We start from the raw sequence: 22,053 nt of genomic DNA, 5'->3' as shown, positions 1-22,053 counted from the left end.
TTTTCTTTTTCTATTACTTTAAAAATATTCTTCTATTCTCTACTATAAAGAACAATATAATGGTCATTAATAGCAGGGAATGAAATAGTATATTTAGTCCTGGACTAGTGCCAAAAAAAGACTGCAAGAATAAGGGATCCATTATGTCCATTCATGCACTGGCAGCTCCAGATCCCATAATCCTGATACACTGCCTGATTCAGGTGAGGTGAGGGTGAAGGAGAGAACAAGAGAGACAAACACACATACATGCACACTCTCTGCTCTTAAGCAGCTAGATTAGAGTGTAAAGAAAGTGGTTGTTCTGAGGTTACATGATACATTTTCATTATACAATATTTTGAATGTTTTTAAAGGAAGGTTTTGCTTATAAGCAGGGTGGGTCTGGGGACTGGCTGCTGGTCCACTAAATGGAAAGACTGAGTGAATAGTCTACTGAAATTTAGCTTATTTTTTAAAGTAAGCATCTCTCATTTATCAGAGTCTTAAAAATGGATAGGTGTTAGACAAGACTCTTCTTCAAACTTGCATCTCCTGCTTGATCAAAAACCCTCTAACTCCCGTATTTTCTGCCCTGAATATTGCATCACTATGTGATGTTTCATAATGTTGACCCATCATTGCAAAAACTTAACACACCACCACCACCCAAACAGTGCAAAATAAATAAATTAAATAAATTAATTAATTAAGTATAGATAACACAGAACCACAATAATAGCAAGTTGGCGGAATCCTAAGTGATTTGGGTTTCAACATCAGTTAGCATAAACATCCAAAAACAACACCTCTTATTGTTTTCAAGGTGTGACAGGGTCTGGCCAAATGGCTACAGGAGAGTGATAGAAGATAGATTTATTAACCCCAACTTAAGCAGTTCCCTTTCCCCTCGGTAAGGTAACGGGGAAGTTCCAGAACAATCAGGAACTTGTTGGAACCAATTAATGCAGACAGGGTAATTAGGCCACCTGGAGCCAATTAAGAAGCTGCTAGAATCAATTAAGACAGGCAGGCTAATCAGGGCACCTGGTTTAAAAAGGACCTAACTTCAGTAGTGAGGGGCGTGCAAGGAGCTGAGAGTAAGAGGGTGTGCTGCTAGAGGACTGAGGAGTACAAACGCTATCTGGCATCAGGAGGAAGGTCCTGTGGTGAGGATACAGAAGGTGTTGGGAAGAGGCCAGGGGGAAGTAGCCCAAGGAGTTGTTGCTGTCACACAGGTGTTACATGAAACACTGTAGACAGCTGTGATCCACAGGGCCCTGAGCTGGAACCCGGAGTAGGGGGTGGGTCCCCCATCTCCCTCAACTCCCCTATTGGATACAGGATGTGTTGACCTGGACTGTGGATTCCACCAGAGGGGTAGGTCCCTGGCCTGTCCCCCGACCCACTAGGTGGACCAGCATAGACTGTGGGGATTGTTCTCCTTCCTTTTCCCCATGCTGGCCAGTGATGAGGTTAACTGAGCGAACGGCAGATTTGAGCCACTAGCAAAAGTGGCCAAACTGAGGGCTGCCGTGAATCTCTGAGGCGAGCACAGGACCCACCAAGGTAGAGGTGGAACTTTGTCACAAAGGTCAAAATGAAATCCCCACTCCCTCCTCCAGTCTTCATCTGTCTCTCTCCTCTCCTGAGGGTCACACTCCTCTCTCCTTCCTCTGAAATTTTTCAGTTTCACAGAGTTCAAGGCCAGAAGGGACCATCAGATCACCGAGTGTGTCCACCTGTATGTAACAGGCCATTAAATTTCACCTAGATACTCACATATTAAGTTCAAATAATTTAGTTAGATAAAAACATTTCTGTCCTCAGGAAACTTAACTGTGTGCCACAGGCAGAGACCAAGGTGACACCAAGGCTCCTGCAATGGCAGGGAATTGATTAGGTGAGCTATACCCAGATGATCTCAGCAGGTAAACAATGCCCCATGCTACAGAGGAAAGCAAAAAACCCCAAGGTTCTTGCCACTCTGACTTGGGGGGAATTCCTTCCCCTAACCCCAATCAGTAAGACTCTGGGCATCAGGGGCAAGACTCACCAACCAGGCATCTAAAAAAGGATTCTCTGTACCTCTCACAGCACCGGTTCATCTTATCCAGTGCCCCATCTTCAAGTCTGGCCAATCTATGATGCTTCAGAGGAAGGCAAAACACCTCCCGCTCCACTGAATACATCTAGCCAATTGTGCATTAGGGAAAAAATCCTTCCTGACCCCTGTAGGCAACCAGCTGAAGCATGAGGTTTGAATCTAGTCATTATCTCACTGCAAAGCTGCACATGTTATGTGCCTGTTGACGGTTATGCAGGGAATCCCATTCCCTCTATGCCCATGAATGAAGGGAAAGAACAGGAGGACTCACAGACTCAAACTCCAAGGCTAGAAGGAACCATCATGATCACCAGCCCCATTCCACCTCCATAGACTGCAGAATTTCTCCCTGAAGCTGGATTAAACATATCTTTTAAAATGATATCTAATCTTGTCATAAAGATTTCAAGTGACGGTGAGTCCACCTCCTCCCCTTGGTAAGCTGCTCTAATGTTTAATTACCTTCACAGCAAGATAATTGTATTTTATTTCAAGGCTAAATTTGTCTAATTTCATATTCCAGCCACTGGATGTTGTTATACCTTTGCATATACTTTGTCAGCACGGCTGAAAAGTTTCTACACTATCAGGTGTCTTTTCCATGTGTCAAGTCATCTCTCAACCTTCTCTCTGATAAATTGAATATGTTGAGCTCCTTACAACTCACCTTTTATCCCCACCAAATTTCCATTTCCTTTGCACCCATGAGGTCCTTATTTCTCTGTCTTCTCTTTCCATTACTCTCTATCTCTACCCTTTTTGTTTCCTTCCCTTCCCACTATAATTTGTATTCCAACGCGATGGAGGAGGAGCAGGGATAACCACCACCCCTACTAAATCCTTCTGCCCCCAGCCAGGTAGATACACTGTGGTGCTGTACTAAATGCCCATCTCCTCCCCTGTACTGACTTGCCCTATCCTGAACCATGCAGCAGAACAGAGCAAGCCACAGAGTGCAGTGAGCATATTCAGGTTCAGAGAAACACTCAATCACCTGGCCCAGCACAACTGTGGCTCCCAATGTCTGTCACCACTATCAAAATTTTTCAAATATTCAACACTTCTACAAAACATGGGATGCTGACATCAGTGCAAAAAACACAAGACTGGAAGCTATGAAGGTCAGAGGCTCTGGAGAACTGACATTGAATGAATAAACATTCACCCTTTACAGGTAACGCAAACTTTGCTCTGAATTGCTTTTTCTCATTTTCTAGAATGTGTTTGAAAGCATAGTGGAAAATGCCATGTCACTAGAACAGTTCACTGCAATACTGGACTCACAAGAGACTTTCATTTGGCAGTAGATGTACCATGGATCCACATGCTTGCCATGGGCATTTATGTTGCCATGTGTTGCCCAAAGTTATGGTTGCTCCTGCCCCGAAGACCCAAAAAGTACTTGCTTATGACTGCACTACTGTATTGTACAGCACTCAAAAGCTCTCAGTTCAAAGAATACTGTTAACTGTAACTCAGAATAAAAGTGCAAGTACTGCAAGCTAATGTGTTTAAAAGTGGAGTAAAATGGATCAAAGAAGCATATCCCTCTACTGTTAAAGTAACTGACAAGAGTTCATTTAATGGGAAACCTTGAAGCAAAGTCCAAACTCTGGTATTACAGCTAAATATTGCTGAACAAGAAATAAGCAAGTAAAGAGACTCTGTATAAATACATTTTAAATTATAAATTTTCCAGTTGTATGCCTCAGTCAGGGTCTTAATATATAAACCATTACAGAGTCACAAATTATGTTATACAGTTATAAGAACACAGAAACATAAGAATGGCCATACTGGGTCAGACCAAAGGTCCATCTAGCCCAGTATCCTGTCTTCCGACAGTGGCCAATGCCAGGTGCCCCAGAGGGAGTGAACAGAATAGGTAATCACCAAGTGACCCATCCTGTCACTCATTCTCAGCTTCTGGAAAACGGAGGCTAGAGACACCATCCCTGCCCTCCCTGGCTAATAGCCATTGATGGACCTATCCTCCATGAATTTATTTCTTTTTTGAACCCTGTTATAGTCTTGGCCTTCACAACATCCTCAGGCAGAGTTCCACAGGTTGACTGTGCATTGTGTGAAGAAATACTTCCTTTTGTTTGTTTTAAACCTGCTGCCTATTAATTTCATTTGGTGACCCCTACTTCTTGTGTTATGAGAAGGAGTAAATAACCCGTATTTACTTTCTCCACACAAGTCATGGTTTTTTAGATCTCAATCATATCCCCCCTTAGTCGTCTCTTTTCCAAGCTCAAAAGTCCCAGTCTTATTAATCGCTCTTCATACAGAAGCCATTCCATCCCCCTAATCATTTTTGTAGCCCTTTTCTGAACCTTTTCCAATTCCAATATATCTTTTTTGAGATGGGGCGACCGCATCTGCATGCAATATTCAAGATGTGGGTGTACCATGGATTTATATCGCGGCAATATTTTTTTTGTCTTATTATCTATCCCTTTCTTAATGATTTCAAACATTCTGTTCGCTTTTTTGACTGCAACTGCACAATGAGTGGATGTTTCCAGAGAACTATCCACAATGATTCCAAGATCTCTTTCTTGAGTGGTAACATCTAATTTAGACCCCATCATTTTATATGTATAGTTGGGATTATGTTTTCCAATGTGCATTATATTAGTTATCATTGATTGGGATACTTTCATTGTAAAGCACATATTTTCAGAGGCACTAAAGTTTTTAAAGGGAGTGGGTCAGGTATAAGAAGAGATAAGAACAGAAGACAGGGAGGAATTAAGGAGAACTTTGATAAATGAGATATTGAACTTTGAACTTCATGGAGGAGACTGTGGCAGGAATGTGGCATGCAGTTCTTGGAAGATGTTCATAGCAGAAATAACTGGGTGAAATTTTCTAGCCTGTGTTATGCAGAAGGATGGACTAGATGAGCATAGTGGTCTCTTCGGTTCTTAAAAGTCAATGGATCTATTAAAACCTGATGGCCAGATCCAAAGATGGCTAAGTGATTCCAGCAAGTGTGACAACCTTGATAGAGTACTGAAAAAAGGAACAGAGTCTTGACAGCAACATTTTGGGTGGTGGGAACCAGAAGGTGAGGCCTACATCTTGGAAACCGCAGTAGTTACTATTACTATATTATTTCAAAATGTTTTGGTACCAAAGATGGAGGGCAAGTAAAAGAGTTGATAAAGGAAGGTGCAGTCGATTTTGGAGAGAGCATAGATAGGATGGGAGATGGACAGAGAGGACTCAAAAATTAAAATCAAGCTTGCAAGCACCGGAGACAAGCAGAACAGTGGAAGTAAGGATGCCAGAAAAAGGTATAAGAAGTGACATCTAGATGGAAAAATAATAAGCACTATTTTAGCCATACTAAGTCTTAGGTGGTTGCAAGAATGAAAAATACATTAGAGAAAGGCAGAGATGCAGGGCTGCACAAAGGGAGAATGGCCAGGACTGAGAAATATATTTGTGAATCATCAACATAGACATGAGATAAAAAAAACATGGGAGGAAATGAGATCATCACTGTGGGAGACAGTACAGAGGGAGAAAGAAAGGGGGAAAAAGATTAAGACACTTTAGGGACTAGTAGACAGGGCCAGACTTCGTATTTTTTGTCAGGCCTGTGAACCATTCTGCCACTGATGTTCCCTGCTCCCACCCCCGCCAAATAATTGACTCCTCCCTCATTATCCCCCACAAAACAAATATTTATAGCTGACTCTTATCTACCTTGATCACATTCCACCTTGCATGAATGTGAATGAACAACACAATTTCTGGATGTAACTAAATAAGTAGGATAACCATGTGTCCCATTGCCAAGAGGAAAAGTAGTAGGACTGGGAGTGGAGTAGAGAATGGAGATGTTGATTCAGAAGCTAAGTTGAAAAATGAGAAGATGGAAAGGAAAAGCGAGAGCAAACAGATCTTGCCATAAGGTGTCAGTTTTGTTTTTGCAGTAATCAGCAAAATCTTCGGCGGGGGGGGGGGGTTGGGGCCTGAGTAGCAGGTTTTAGAAGAAGTCTATCAGAGAAGTAACATTGTTTAAGCATGTGAGAAAACAGTGTGGAAGAAAGAGGATCAAACTAAGTTACAATGGAAAATGTCTGAGAGAATGGAACTGGAGGTGAGAACAGAGGTACATAAACAGGTGAAAGAGACAGCCAGAGGTTAGTAAGCAAAAGAAGATAACTACCAAAAATAGGATGAAGTTATAACCAACATCAGTTTGGAACAACTCAGGGGATGGTAGAAAGAGAAGAATGGAGAACAGAAATCTGATTTAGTAATTATCAAGGTTTAAGTAAATACTAGGCATACACAGACTGTGTACTTCCCGGACAATTATTTTTAGCAATAAACTATGATTTGGTGTTCCAGACTGACATGTACATGGCAAGCACATATGAAAGCTCTGCACTTTTCAAAAACTGTGTAAACTAATTGAGCTAGACCAATTTTTCTGGGCAAAAGCACTGCATAATCTCTCTGGATAAAACCCTCCTATCTTAAGGTTTTGGGAAAGGGGTGGGGGAAATATCATTAGATCAAACATTCAATTCTGTAACTTTAGCGCCCTCGTGGCCAATATGGAGTCTGCTCTGCAGGCAGCTCTGGCCAAGAGAAGGCGCATGCAGGAATGCAGCAGGAAAAATCCTACATTTGTTAAAATTCAGGCTTTCTGAAATCACTGAATATATTAATGAATAGAGCTTACAAAATATACAAATATAACAAAATACTAGAGACATACAAGTGAGTTGAGTTAAGATGTTTTAGGAAAAATAACTTTGAATCTCCTGTCTTTGTTATGTTTAAATTCTAAACCATAATTTTGCATTAAGACTTATACTTATGCTGTAAGTAGACTGCAAACCCCTGGGGAGAGGGATTGGTTTTTTTTTGTTTGTGTAGCACCTAGCATAATAAGGTCCTGATCTGTGATTGGAGCACACAGATGATACTGCCGTACACATAAACAAACAACAACAACATAGTTTTTGCATTGATGATGTTTATAGAATTATATAATTTTCAATAAGTGTTAAGTTTAATCACAGGCATCATCACTTTTTATAGTGCCGTATCAAACCACGGAATAGCGCTTCAAAAACTAATAGCATAATCTTAGCTAAAAACTTTCTATATCCAAAGGCAAGCAAACCTCACTTCAGTAAGCTTGGCAGGCTTCCCACTCTTAGCTATACAAGTGGTCATCTTGATTGAAACCCTCAACAATAAAAAGACAAAAAAGCAACCTAGTAAGACTGAAGTAGCTCAGCAGTACACATGTAAACCTAGTAGAACCCAAAAGATAAAGGAAAATTGTTTGGAGAAGAAAAGAAACAATTTCAATAGCTTGTCCAGAGTCACAAATGTATCAACAAAGCTTTGCGCTTATGTGATATCATTAGCTCAGACATTCAACCTTTCGTCCAAAGATCTTAAAGTTTAAGTTCAGCACTGAGGGAAATATCTCCCTCTGTGATGATCCAATGTAGAAATGAGTCAATGAGAAATTAATGCAAGCTCTTATGCAGGCAACCAAAGTCACAAGCACAGTCCCTGGGTTGCTGATATGTTTACTTGGTTTGTTTCAATGAGATTCCCCTCTTCCTACTTGACACTCAATGTAAAATATTACCTCTGTTTTCCTTACTGTCCTTTGCTTTATCCAGAGTGAAAGGAGAAAAAGAAAAAAAACAAGACAAAAAAAAGCTCATCTCTTTATACAATAAGGAAAAAGGAAGAAAGAATTGGGAAAATATATTAATTATATGTAACTTATCTACACACTCACTAAAGACATATTTAGCTACATATTTGTGACAGTTTATACATCTGCCTGATGCCTGTGTGACACAAATATACTGCATTCAATAATCCCCCTAAAGACAGTTCTCAGATCTGGAATATCACCTTATTAGCCGTAAATTAACCCAAATTTAATCGTGGACAACAATATTTTAGACTTCAAATGATTCTTGAAATAGGATTTTAACTTTATAGATGATTAATCATACTATTTCTCTTTCACTAGGCATGTATTATGAATATGTATAGTTGCCTATGGAGAATAAATCACATGTTCTAATTACCATTTTGGTTATACGCATAATTAATAACATTTTGGCTTAATAGGACATGCTGCAACTATAGACAGTTGCATACTTCAGGTCCAAAATCTAACTGTCAGCTGAACTGCCAAAGGCAAAGAAGCCATGATGCTGTGTTTTTAACTTTGGCAACATTGAACAAATCTTTATACAAGATATTGTGGTAAAATTAATCCTTTCATTGCTTTCATCCACCACCCTCCCTTTGGCCACGTATCAAGCATCACAATAGCATTTTTGTACTGGTAATTTTGTATTACTGTGCTAAACTGTGATATGAAATTAGCTATATTGAAGAAATATGATCACACATTCCTATCAGAACTACACAATATGAGAGTAGATACAGCCTAGTAATCTGAATATCCAAATTATACAAGAAAATTAAATTACGGAAAGCAGACTTACTGATTGTAAGCTTTCATTTTCACGAAGACAAGCTGTTTGGAGTTCTGATTTCAGGGCTGCAATGTGATGTCGATGAGATGCTATTTCTCTCTCTAATGTAGCAACTCTGGAGCTTGCGAGTTGGTAGACATCCATAAAACTTATAATCAGAGCCTTTAAAAAGTAAAATAAATAATCAATACCACGTGGACCTTACATAAATGCCAGCTTGCATACAGCCAAAGTCATTATAGAATCACACTAGCTAACTTTTATTAATAAAGAAAACAAAGGTTGGAAGATTTTCTAAAGTTCAGCAGCATTATTTAACAATTAAAAGACATAGCAAAGGTTTATGTAGCTCTACCAATATTGTAAATGGTTAATAGCATTACAGAAAGCACACCACCCTGAATTTAAATTAGGAGATATTTTCAAATATAGATTACTGCATTCAAGAGAAAAGGAGTACTTGTGGCACCTTACAGACTAACAAATTTATTTGAGCATAAGCTTTCGTGAGCTACAGCTCACTTCATCGGAAAGCTTATGCTCAAATAAATTTGTTAGTCTCTAAGGTGCCACAAGTACTCCTCCTTTTTTTGAGAATACAGGCTAACACGGCTGCTACTCTGAAACCTGCATTCAAGAGCTGACACTATTTTTCACTGTACTTAAATACAAGTTTCAGTGAAAGGTCAATTTCTATCTGCAGGGAACTTTACCTCAAAAATACACATTTTCCAAATTGAACTGAGACACTAACTCTCTCAGCTCAGATTTAAAAAAAAAAAAAAACAGATTTAATTTGACATGCAACAAAAGAAATCAAGTAAACTTCCAGACCTCTTAAAGTAAATAACCAGTTTACAATATAGCTGGGAAAATATAATTGTGCTTGTGTATATAATGGAAGAATGTTCCAGCTGTGTAATATTGATCAGGCTGATAATAAAGTTAACAGCAAAAGAGAATATAAATGATTTGGCAGTCCTAGTAACTTTATATCTATCCTAAATAATAGAACACTGTTGGGATTATTGGTCTTCTTTACATCAGGTTAATCACAGTTTATAGATTACAGTTTTCTCTTCTGAAGTGACCTGTAGTGAGTTTTCTAATGTAAGAATATCTTTAAGGCTAATATGAAATCTGCCTTCTGAAAGTAGTACTTAGTGTAGGCTAAAATAAATTCACTAGCACTAAAGGAAACTCCCAAGATCTTTTAAAGTTTTTCTTTGTTTTATACATTTTCTACTATTTGTGAAAATAAAATAAAAGTAACAGGGCTGAAGTGAAATCTATTACACCAGGGGTGAATACGGCCAAATAATATTAGCAAATTATTTACATCATCTATATGGTGGCTATTCTCAGTAAGAAGAATCCCAAAGTGTTTTATACATTATGGCCCCAATCCAGGAAAGATATCCAAGCCAGCGTAAGGGCTTGCCTTTGTTGAGACCTACCAAATGCATCTGCGTCTTGAGTAGAATGTGACAGCCATTTACAAAAATATTTCAAAAGGGTTTAGAACAAAACAAAGAATAGCATGTTCCATACAAAACGGTATGATGCTTCACCTCAGTGAGATTGCTCATGAGCTTAAAGTTAGACATGTGCTGAAGCACCTTGATGCATCAGGACCTGTGATTGAGCACTCAAATCAGGAAATATCAAAGCTCAGGTTACATGGCCACCTTAACTCTGACCCCTTCTATATAAGTATTAAGATAGAGTCCTTCATTATATTGTATTCTCAACTTTTACAATAATGACAATAAAGTTAAGTATACCAAATTGAAAATATATTTCAAGATGCTAAACATGCGTATCTCAAGATGTAGGGAAAAAATCTTGCCCCATTCTATTATTTGAGAAATTGTATGCTGTTGTGTAACTTACAGATGACTACACAGAGGGGAACAGAATTTAGGCTGCAGGTGCAATTTGAATTATGGCATTTGCTGACTTTTCTTTGAAATAAAACTAGATTTCTGTAACTATTTAGGGCTATTACCAATATGTGACTTGCAAGCATGCAAACCTATAGTACATATTTAAGGTCACAGCTTAAATTAAAATGTGGAGCCTGACTTTTCTTGGCTGCCCACTCTGAGGCCCTGATCTTGCTAGCTTGCATGTGCAGGTGCACCTTTGTGCCAATGCAGTCCCAGTAGTGAGAACAGGGCTCTGCCCATGTATAGGAAGTTGAAAAATCAAGGTGTTACTGAAGCTCCTACTGAAAAGAGTGTTGTGCACCCCATTTCACCACTTCCCTATCAACCATGAACTTTCTAACCCCAGCTGTTTCATTTTCAGAATAGTTTTAAAAGGTTGGAAAGACTTATTTGTTTTTGAAATCATAGAGATAATGTGTTTTCCTCCCAACTCTTCTTATGCTCAAATTTTCAGGGGGAAAAAATAACATCCAGATTGAAAGGCAGAAGTTTCACAAAGTTATTAACAAAACAAGTAGCTGTAATAGAAACATTTTTGCAACCTTAAGGAGGTTTAAACTCCCAGAGGAATTTTGACAGGCCAACCTAGATTTGAAATCAGCCAGGACATGGGGTGTCTATGCCTCCAAAAGGCACCAGGAGATCCTCAATAACGAATATCCAGAACTTCAGTTGTAAATCTAATTTGGAAGACAGCACCCCCAGCAGTAAAATGTGCTTAGCATCAAGTCAAGACACTGATTTATTGTTGAGTCAAGACGAAGAAAATCACATGGAGAGTCATCAGCATCGCTTCCTACACTACCTAAGCTTCCCTTATTTGAATCATCGGTGGGGGAGGGAGAAATCTTTCCTATTTGCTCATTTTAAAGTTTTGTCAAACAGTGATTTCACTGGTTTCTATTGGAATTTAACATTTTTTGTTTTAATCCTGATTTGTATATTACAGATATAACATCTGAATCGCTCTAGAAATAAAGTTTATTCACTGATCAACTGTGTTTGTTAATAGAATTGGAGATCAGGTATCTTCCAGAAACAGAACTTAACAGCCCCCCCCCCCGGCTGCTTCCACCAGCATGCCAGATTTTAAAAACACATATACAACAATGACAAGTACAGATACTTTTGTAACCTTCCGGATATATTTTTATAGCACTAAATTTGACATTTAGACATGTCTGTAAGAACCACATTTTAGTGAGCCCTTCTGTTTTTTTGAATACACGGGTAATAGTGTGACATGCAAACTGGGAATAGAACATCTGAAACAAGTAACAAATCATCTTTCATTACAAGTAAGAATGATTTTTAAAATACATATTAGACATTGATTTTCATTCAGAAAAGTCAGTCACAGTGATCCCTGAACATTATAGGAAGCAATTTTTGCAACCCAGACATATATTTTCACACATTCACTTTAAAAGCTAAAACCCCTTTCAGACTGACGAATATTGTGGGAATGTCAGTGGGGCAGCAGACTTAGCTAATCAGGCCACAGCAATTCTGAGGGCTGAAGAATGTTAATTTTAAACATTAAAAAAGTCAGCTGAAGTATGGAATATAGGATGCGAGATAATAAAGGGTGAAACTTGCATAGTGCTGCCAATTTTAGAGCAGAAATGGTAATGAATTCCTTTTTTTAGTTAATTCAGAGTAAGTAGTCAGAGTCCCCGTCCTATGCCTTCATTTCATAAGAGATGTTATTTGTTTAAAATCATATATCTTATAGTGCTATTGACATGGCAGAAGCATATTATAATGTCAAAAGGAGTTATCACTGTGAGAACATACCCATGTTCCAACACTACTGCTCAAGACACTGTCAGCTTCATGAAAATGCTGAACTGGCTGAAACTAATGACACAAAAAGGATACTGAAGAGAGTAGCATGGAGAAAGGAAGGTCTTGCAATTAAGGTGCTGGACTGGGGTATGTTAAGAAGTATTTAAATCCCATTTTAAGATGTGACTTTCAATTAAATTTAAGAGCCTAAAGGCCAGATTTTTAAATGTCTTTAGGTGCTTAAAGATGCTGGTGGATGGCTAGTGGGATTTTCAAAAGTGTCTGGGTGCCTAACTCCCATTGATTGCAAAGGGAGTTAGGTGCCGAGGTATTTTGAAAAGTTAGGTGCCGAGGTGTCTATCTGCATCTCTAGATGCCTAAATACTTATAAACACCTGGCCCTAAATTACTTTTGAAAATGGGATTTAGGTACTTTTGAATATGTTAATCTTAATTTATTTTTGCCTCTATTCCCAATCAGTAAAAGGGGACATTGTGAGAATGAATGTATTAATGTCTGTGATGCACTCAGTTACTATGACGATGGAGATACTGTGAGTGGGTAGATAGATAAGATAGTACTTAACCAACATTTAAAAAGTGGAAGGATAAAATGGGCATTGAAAGGTGACACTATCTGTTTTAAATTAAAACAGATAAAGGTAAGGATTAGTTAAAAGCATTACAAAACTCTGGAAAAACAAGAACAAGAAAAATCTATTTAACGTAATAAGTAAACTGAACCCTGCTCAAAAAGTACTAAGTTTGAGGATGGCCTATTTGTACTACAGAATTTCTCACAAATAGTTCTGGTTTGGGCCCTGTTTGACAAAACTTTAAAATGAACAAATGGGAAAGATTTCTCCCTCCCCCACCAATGATTCAAATAAGGGAAGCTTAGCTTATGAAGTTGAGCATCTTACTCTGACAAATTTCCAGTGAGGCAAATGACTTCAAGGCTTATATGATTTTTTTAATAACACAATGAACTATGGAGCAAAAGTGTAATTTTAAAATTATCATATTGTCCCCCTCCAATCAACCTTAGAATAGAACAAGAGTTTTCACAGGAGGCCCCTTTCTACAGCACATGCAATAATAAATAATAATAATAATAAAAAATACAAATATTCCCTCCCTTCAGTGATATGACTGACTGATCATCTCTATGTGCTCAGTGTTATTCAGAAACAGCAATTCTAAGATGTGCAGTGTAACATTATGCTTATAAATATCTTTTTCATTATACTATAGCTTAAAAATTTGTCAGCTAGAAGACTTTAATCTTTGGAGTTTTTTTTTATAAAGTATAGTAAAATATGGCATTCTGATAGCTGGCACTGATAAATTATGCAACTGTGTTCAAGAAACATGAAGATTAAAGTACAAAATGAGGACTAAAGCATATCCTTTAAATTTAATTAACTAGATCAAAGGTCACTCAAAGTATTACCAAGTTAAAAACTTTGGTGGAAAAATATTTTAGGAAACATTCAGAGTGCACAAATTATTAAACGATTTCTTGTCAATGTATTAATGTGTTTATTATACTTCATGAGGAAAGGAAAATCAGTTATGTATTCCATGTGGAAATACTCTGTCAGTGGGATACCCCTTTTCCGATAATTAGATTCATGTAACGTAGTGAGAGTAAATACAATCCAATAAGAACTTTAATTTTTTTCTGCAATTTCACTTTGTGTTTTGATTTGCATATAACAAAAGATTAAAATATTATCTAATGCCTTCATAGCTTTACATTGTTTCCAAAGCTGCTAATAAATACCAAATGTAAAACAAATTGCATTAAGGACCAGATCCTCAGCTTGTAAATCAACGTAGTGCTACTGACTTTCATTTCATTTACACCAGCTGAGAATCTGAGTGTACAGCAATTACACACCTAGAGATAATTTTAGCTCCTATTTAGAAGAAAGGAAAGGGAAGGAAATAAATAACCACAGGCAACCTATTATGAGCTAATGCAAATCAAAAAACGTGTAATAAACAGACCAGACAGACAACATAAGCCTCAAATGTGTCGTGTATGATACAGCAGTCAGAAAAATCAAGAACCAACTACTTCACATATTACACTTTTATTTTTAAAGTATGAAAAAGAAGAAAAATTGAAATTTACATTTGCCTGTTAGGTTTCCCCCTTCAGGAAATCCTGAACTAAAAAGAATATTAGTAGGCAGTAAAATGTACCTAAGGGCAATATATACAAAGAGATAAAAAGAAAAGCGAAAGATAATAAATGGACTGCAGAAGAATGAGAGTCTAACTTTAATATAACAAAGCACTTAGATAAAAAGCTGAAGAGACTAAGAATTTTATGTATAGTATGAAGGTTGGCTGACGTGTGATATGGGCAAAAGCAATCAGTGTGGAAATAAAACTCAAAAGATTGGAGTTCTCTGTGTTTAATAGATAATGTACAGTATGCCTTTTATTACTGCAACCCTAGTTTATGTCTGGCCCTAACATTACACAAATAAGATTAGTTTAACAGGTTCACAAAAAACAAACATATACCAATTAATTTTGGCTTTGAGAAGGCCAACCCCGAGTGATTTTATGATATTTATTAGAAGTCTGTGGAGGCTGTTTTTGTGGGTAGAGGGATTAATTTCCCCCTTCATTTTAGCATTTGAAAATTCACTCTGACTGCCTTGTCCCATCGCCCAAAATGTCTAGTGGCAACATCAGTAGAGGATGTAAATATAGCAGCCTCTCAGGCATCAGAAAAGGCCACATGGGAGACAACATTCAGCAAAATTGCACTTTTGCAGCTGTTTGGCACTTTTTTAATGATCTGTTCTCCTGGTATCTTGTTTCAACAGTAAACTTTTTGTTGGACTCCATTCAACCGTAAGGGAGATATGATTGCTCTCTATAAATATAAATATATAAATCTATAAATATATCAGAGGGATAAATACAGGAGAGGGAGTGGAATTATTTAAGCTCAGCACCAATGTGGACACAAGAACAAATGGGTATAAACTGGCCACCAGGAAGTTTAGACTTGAAATCAGACAAAGGTTTTTAACCATCAGAGGAGTGAAGTTTTGGAATAACCTTCCAAGGGAAGCAGTGGGGGCAAAAGATCTATCTGGTTTTAAGATTCTACTCGATAAGTTTATGGAGGAGATGGTATGATGGGATAATGGGATTTTGCTAAGTAATTGATCTTTAAATATTCAGGGTAAATAGGCCAAATCCCCTGAGATGGGATATTAGATGGATGAGATCTGAGTTACTATAGAAAATTCTTTCCTGGGTATCTGGCTGGTGAATCTTGCCCATATGCTCAGGGTTTAGCTGATTGCCATATTTGGGGTCGTGAAGGAATTTTCCTCCAGGGCAGATTGGAGAGGCCCTGGAGGTTTTTCGCCTTCCTCTGTAACATGGGGCATGGTTGACTTGAGGGAGGCTTCTCTGCTCCTTGAAGTCTTTGAACCATGATTTAAGGACTTCAATAGCTCAGACATGGGTGAGGTTTTTCATAGGAGTGGTGGGTGAGATTCTGTGGCCTGCGCTGTGCAGGAGGTCGGACTAGATGATCAGAATGGTCCCTTCTGACCTTAGTATCTATGAATCTATAAACCGTGGCACGTACAATTTAAATGTGCCAAAAATCAAACCAGTCCTGTTACAACTTTTTTCAACCAAACCTGACTCAGGACCACACTTGGGGCCTAACTCCATCCCCTTGGTTCCGATAACAATTATGTTCCCCCCAAAGGTCTCAGAGGATAGCCCAAGGGAAGGAAGCTTGAAATAAAAGGCTAGATTCTCTGTCAGAGGTAATGACATGACATCCTACAAGAAAACTGAAAAGAGAGCATTGAAATTGACAGAGACTGAAGGGAAAGTGCTTCTTCTGGAAACCACAGCAAACGGGCATAAAACAATAGTCATGGAAATTATTATAAAGAATATAACATTGATTCTATAGAAAATAATCTATAAATTAAGACCATTAGGTGGGGAGTTTGTTGATAAGCTCAGGTACTGAGAGTTTCATAATAAAGTGGCTACCTAAGGCTCTGGGGACTCAGAACTTTCTTCTAACTATTGAACCAAGCTACCATTTAAGGAGGAGGATCTTGCTGATGCGGATGGAATATTATTTTCATTATTTATTACATGCTGACAGGCTTGGTAGTGTACAAGATGAAAAATAAAGGCAGTCATTGCCCGAGATAGCTTACAGTTTAAGCAACAGACACAGAGGAAGATGCTGAAACTATTCCCTTCCTCTTCTCTCCCATTTTCTTTCTCTTTTCCTCTTAAGCAATATTGATCATTTTATTGTGGGTTAGTATTTGTGGGTCTCGTGGAGAAAGGGAGTCTTTGGAGGGCTTGTGTGTCAGCAAAAGAGGGGCACTAGTACTGGAAAGTCATTCCGTGAATCGGAGGGCATCATGAAGAGGGCATGAAGATGGAAATGGAGGAGAAAATGACAGACACCAAGACTACCACCACTGAGGGAACAAAATAAGAAACTACATCTGAGATTTAGGCTGGGCTTTTAAGGGGCAGATGAGATGATTAAACTTGATATGGTGAGGAAGGGAAAGCTAATGAAGTGACTTGAAGAGGGAAGGATATTGCCTGATGAACTGCCAAGGAAGGTAATTTTAGAGACTATGTTTTGGAATGATCAGAGGGGAGCAAAATGGGGAAATTAATATTAGATTTCCAAGATATTGTGGGGGAAGGAGCAGACTTCATAAGAACCTCAAGGTACTGGGAATATGTTACTTTGCCATTAAGGTAGCTTCATGGTTAAGTGATGTACACCTAAGAAATACAGCAGTATGCATGTGCGCACAGGTACATTAGCTTAGTAGTTTAGAGCCTGATCCAACTCAGTCTGCAATGCCAAAGAAAAACTGCTGATGGCTGAAAAAAATTACAAGAATAAGGAGGCTGACAAAATTATTTACATAAATACCACAGAGATCTTACATAAAACTCCAATTCAAGATTAATCAGGATTATTTTGACAAAGCAGTTTGTGTAAACAGAAAAGAAAGAAAAAAGGTACAAGGTATTACATGTGTATCTAATGTAGGAAAAAATATGATACTGTATTTATTTGAGATTACAGAATGTGACCTCATAGTTAAAGAGCCTACCATAAAGCATACACACACAATGAATGGGCCAGAATTAAGTATTTTGAATACTTAATCATGCAACGTTTATTTATTCAATGTATTTTTAAATGGAATTGTATAAACAGTTTTCATTCTGTTGCATTGTCTAACACAATTGTTATATGTCTCAAGCAGAAAAATTTCTCACTGGGAAACTGACTTTATTCTGAAACTGTTTTAGACAACCAGTTTAAAAAGGGTTCTAGTCAATGTTTTTGTTCTGGCAGCATCTAGCTAGTGTGGACAGGTCACCTATCTCTTGAGAGAGTTTTTGAAAAATGTTCTTAAACATTTTTCTACTTTGAGACGGGGTTTGTCAGTTTCCCAGGGCAAAAAAGGAGGGATGTTTGGATTGAAAGTTTATCTGAACCTATGAAAGTCCCACCCATCCACAGACCAACTTGATATTTGATACGCATCGCTAATCATTCAGACTCACAAAATTATTCCATTGATCCACCCATCTGTTAGATGTTTCTTCTCTCTCCCTTCCCACCTCCTTTCCAATCTTGGTGGTTTCTCCTTTGACTTTCATCCTTGTCTTTCTCTATCAATATCACAAACTCAGGTACCACACCCATACTTTTCAAAAGTAAGTGCCCTACTCCAAATATACTTGCCCTGAAAAGCAATGGAAATTTTGAACCCTAAAAACGGATGCTGTTTTCAACCCAGTAAACAGTGTTTGGACTTGACTATTGTAACTCTTTAGCAGCATGATCCACTATCCATCAATCAACTTGGTAACCCAATAACCAAGATAATAGGTTAAACATACACATGCAATCCTGTGTTCACACCCTATACACTATTGTAATAATCTTTGTACAAGGTATGCCTTGCAAGATATTATTTAAAAACTTATAACTTGCAGGTCAGTATTCTTATGGTGAAATATAGGTAGCAACATTATATGTGAAGTTATAAGACTCCGCTGTATGATGTTAACAACATGTGTTCCAAACCCACAGCCCTGCTCAGGTCTGTCCAAACAAAGTAATACGTGTGCCTTAATTTACATTTTAGCAGTAAACAGAGTCATCAAGTGGACATTCTTTGGCAAGAAAGGGAGGTACAGACAAAGAGATCAGCATCTTAGCAAAGAAACAACATAAGGTCTCCTTCGTTCACCAGACCCTATGTCTCTTGGGTCTTAGCTGGAAATGCTTTTCAATTAGGAACTGAAACAATAAAAAGGAGGGGAAAACACCCCAAGACACCCCTCTCTGTCCCCTCACTGACCTCACTTGCTGCACCTGAGAAGACAAAGGAAACAGCTGTTGGACTCTGGTGGACCAGAGGAGGTCCTGAACTGAAGAGTTTGGTTAGTAATGCTGCTAGAAGCATGTGATGTGAAACTTTGCTTGATTCTAATATAGTTTGTTAAGTTAGGTACCAGTAAGCATTTTATATTTATTTTTCTTGTAACCATCTCTGACTTTTATGCCTTATTATTTGTACTTGCTTAAAATCTCTCTGTGGTTAATAAACTTGTTTTATTGCTTTATCTAACCCAGTGTGTTTAAGTTAAATTAGCTGGATAACTCTATTTAGGATAACAAGCTAGTGTATATTATTCACTTAAAGGAATAATGATCTTAATATGTTTGTACAGTCCAGGAGATGGCTGGGTAATATAAGACAAACATTTCTGGGGGGAAATCTGGAGTGTGTTGGGATCACCCTGCAGTATAACCAAGGCTCGTGAAAGCCTGCAGGCTGCAGTTAAACACAAACACATCCAGAAGTGACCTGAATGCTGGCGGCTGGTTATGAGCAGTCCAGGTTGGAGGTTACAACAGCAAGGCATTACAGAGCATCCCAGGTTACAGGGCAAAGGTGACAGCCCCCCATTGGTCTGGACTTTACCCCGGTATGTCACACCCAATAACCAAGACAACAGTTTAACTTACACATGCAATATGGGAGTACAAACGAGAACAGATGCATTTCAAATTATAAGACTTCATGCATCTGAAATTCACATATTTACACTTCAGAACTACTCTCTCAAATAGGATAAAGATAAGAGAAGATTTAGTATAACTCAAAAATATGTCATTTAATTTTTAATCAGTCCTAAACTTTTCTTTTTCAATTTCACTTCATCAGTACACCACTTGGGACACAATATCAGCCTATTTCTTAAACACAAGACAACTGTGGAATTAACAGAACAGCTTCATTTTTACACCTAGTTTTACATTCTGAAAGGCTTACTTGAGTTTTCCTTAATCCTTAAGTTGCATATTCATTGCTATATTTCCTCTAACTGCTGTCACTTAAATTGTCATGTAGAACAGGGCAAATTGGGGTCAGTTTATGTAAGCGGCATCAATCTGAGAAACTTCATCAGTCTTTATTTCACGGCATTATGAAAAGAAAACTGACATTAAGAGAGCCTTAACTGACAGCAAACGAAATCAATCAGCAAATCACTAAGCCATAATAAACTCGCTCAAGTTGTAGATAACCCTTCCTTTTCCAGGCCTTTACCTAAACAGCCCATCAAATGCTGCCTTTGACCAAAAATCCCATCAGTTCTGTTACAAAATCTTAGCAATAATATAGTGTAAAACTTCTTAAATTCTCATTACTTTCACATTATCAATAAGGATAAGCAAAGATAAATCAGGTTGGTTTATAATGATGAAATAGTAGGCTCCTAAATGAAAAACAAAAGATTCAAGATTTGGATAGGACTTTTTAAGTTGACTACTAATCACGTGGCTAAAAATTGAATAGGACTTGCTCCTGCTCCCAATGAAGTCACTGGGAATACTCTCAGACTTCAACCACAGTATGATAAAGCCCAGTACAGTTTTTCTCTGCTATTCAACAGATTCACTCACTCAACATTCTACTTTTTTTGCTTTGTTTTGAAATTAAAACAACCAGCACCACAAAGCAGACACCAGAGCTTCAACTTCTCTGACCTTTCACTTTATACTGTGTTATTCACGAGTCTATCCATTTATTTAGGTACTCATATGGCCCTCAATAGCATAAATATCTAATCTCCTGAATAGGCTCATCCACAAAATGGTATTATAGGCTGCATACAGCAATATCAAACAATAGGAAAAAGATCACAGCACATTCAAGCTAAGGAGGGAGAAAGAATCAATAAAACTTCTTTCCAAAAGATACTACCAGTTATGGCAAGTCTACACTCAAGGGCTACCTTGGTACAGCTGCGTTGCTGTAGCACATCTGGTAAAGACAAGCTATGCAGACGGGGGAGCGCTTTCCCATCAGTGTAATTACTTCATCTCTGTGAGAGGCAGAAGCTATGTTGGCAGGAAAGCGTCTCACACCGACATAGCATCAGCGTGGATAATTCTGAGGCTGATATGTGTCTTTATCACATCATGGAGTGACGTAAGTTGCATCGACTTAAGCGGTAATGTAGAACAGCCCTTAGAGGGAAAGGATTTCTCCAACTGAAAAAGGAGACTATTAACACAGGAAATGCCAAGAAATCCTCTTACACTGTTTGGATATTTTCCTACCACCAGACATTTTTCTCTTGTAGCAATGGCATATACGAAAAGCTCAATCTAACACTACACGTCTCGTCTTACCAAAAGAATAATTACTATTAAATAACACTGATAATTCCTGCTGGCTCCTGAGCATATATCCTGGTTGGCGACAAGCTGAAAACTACAAGAAGAAAGCAGAATTGCAAGCAGGAGCCAAACTAATGAAATCTGAAAGTCACCACAAGAAATCACAAACTAAAAACAAAAACAAAACAAAACAAAAAAAAGAGGACAGGGTTCAATCCCCTCTCCCTTCTTTGCACAATACAAGGACAGAATGTAATTCCCTATTGTGACTGATATTCTCTTTTCAAGCGGCAAAGAGTCCTGTGGCACCTTACAGACTAACAGACGTATTGGAGCATAAGCGTTTGTGGGTGAATACCCATTTCATTGGATGCATGTAGTGGAAATTTCCAGAGACAGGTATAAATATGCAAGCAAGAATCAGGCTAGGGATAATTAGGTTAGTTCAATCAGGGAGGATGAGGCCCTCTTCTAGCAGTTGAGGTGTGAACACCAAGGGAGGAGAAACTGCTTTTGTAGTTGGCTAGCCATTCATAGTCTTTGTTTAATCCTGAGCTGATGGTGTCAAATTTGCAAATGAAATGAAGCTCAGCAGTTTCTCTTTGAAGTCTGGTCCTGAAAGTTTTTTTGCTGCAGGATGGCTACCTTTAAAGCTGCTATCGTGTGTCCAGGGAGGCTGAAGTGTTCTCCGACAGGTTTTTGTATATTGCCATTCCCAATATCTGATTTGTGTCCATTTATCCTTTTATGTAGGGACTGTCCAGTTTTGCCGACGTACATAGCAGAGAGGCATTGCTGGCACATGATGGCATACATTACATTGGTGGACGTGCAGGTGAATGAACCAGTGATGGTGTGGCTGATCTGGTTAGGTCCTGTGATGGTGTTGCTGGTGTAGATATGTGAGCAGAGTTGGCATTGAGGTTTGTTGCATGGATTGGTTCCTGAGTTAGAGTTACTATGGTGAGATGTGTAGTTGCT

At 38.2% G+C, this 22,053-nt stretch overlaps 1 protein-coding gene across 32 annotated transcripts in view; it reads right to left on the bottom strand.

Annotated features, from left to right (window-relative positions):
* Positions 1–22,053, bottom strand: part of CCDC171 (coiled-coil domain containing 171) — a 269,930-nt gene that overhangs the window by 63,806 nt on the left and 184,071 nt on the right. For 30 of the 32 annotated variants that reach the window (XR_006281477.1, XR_006281476.1, XM_043514804.1 and 27 more), the window contains one exon: positions 8,602–8,754. Coding sequence is in view for 29 of the 32 variants with exons in the window: in XM_043514804.1 (XP_043370739.1) it covers positions 8,602–8,754 (153 nt within the window). In the remaining 3 variants the exon portion in view is untranslated. Of the gene's footprint in view, positions 1–7,335; positions 7,375–8,601; positions 8,755–22,053 lie in introns of those variants that run through there. The other 2 variants (XM_043514815.1, XR_006281478.1) reach the window with 2 other exon arrangements.

The sequence above is a fragment of the Dermochelys coriacea genome, chromosome 5, assembly GCF_009764565.3.
Source record: "Dermochelys coriacea isolate rDerCor1 chromosome 5, rDerCor1.pri.v4, whole genome shotgun sequence".
Lineage (NCBI taxonomy): Eukaryota > Metazoa > Chordata > Testudines > Dermochelyidae > Dermochelys > Dermochelys coriacea.
Note: the sequence above shows the minus strand (reverse complement) of the source record. Positions and strands in the feature narration are given on the sequence as shown.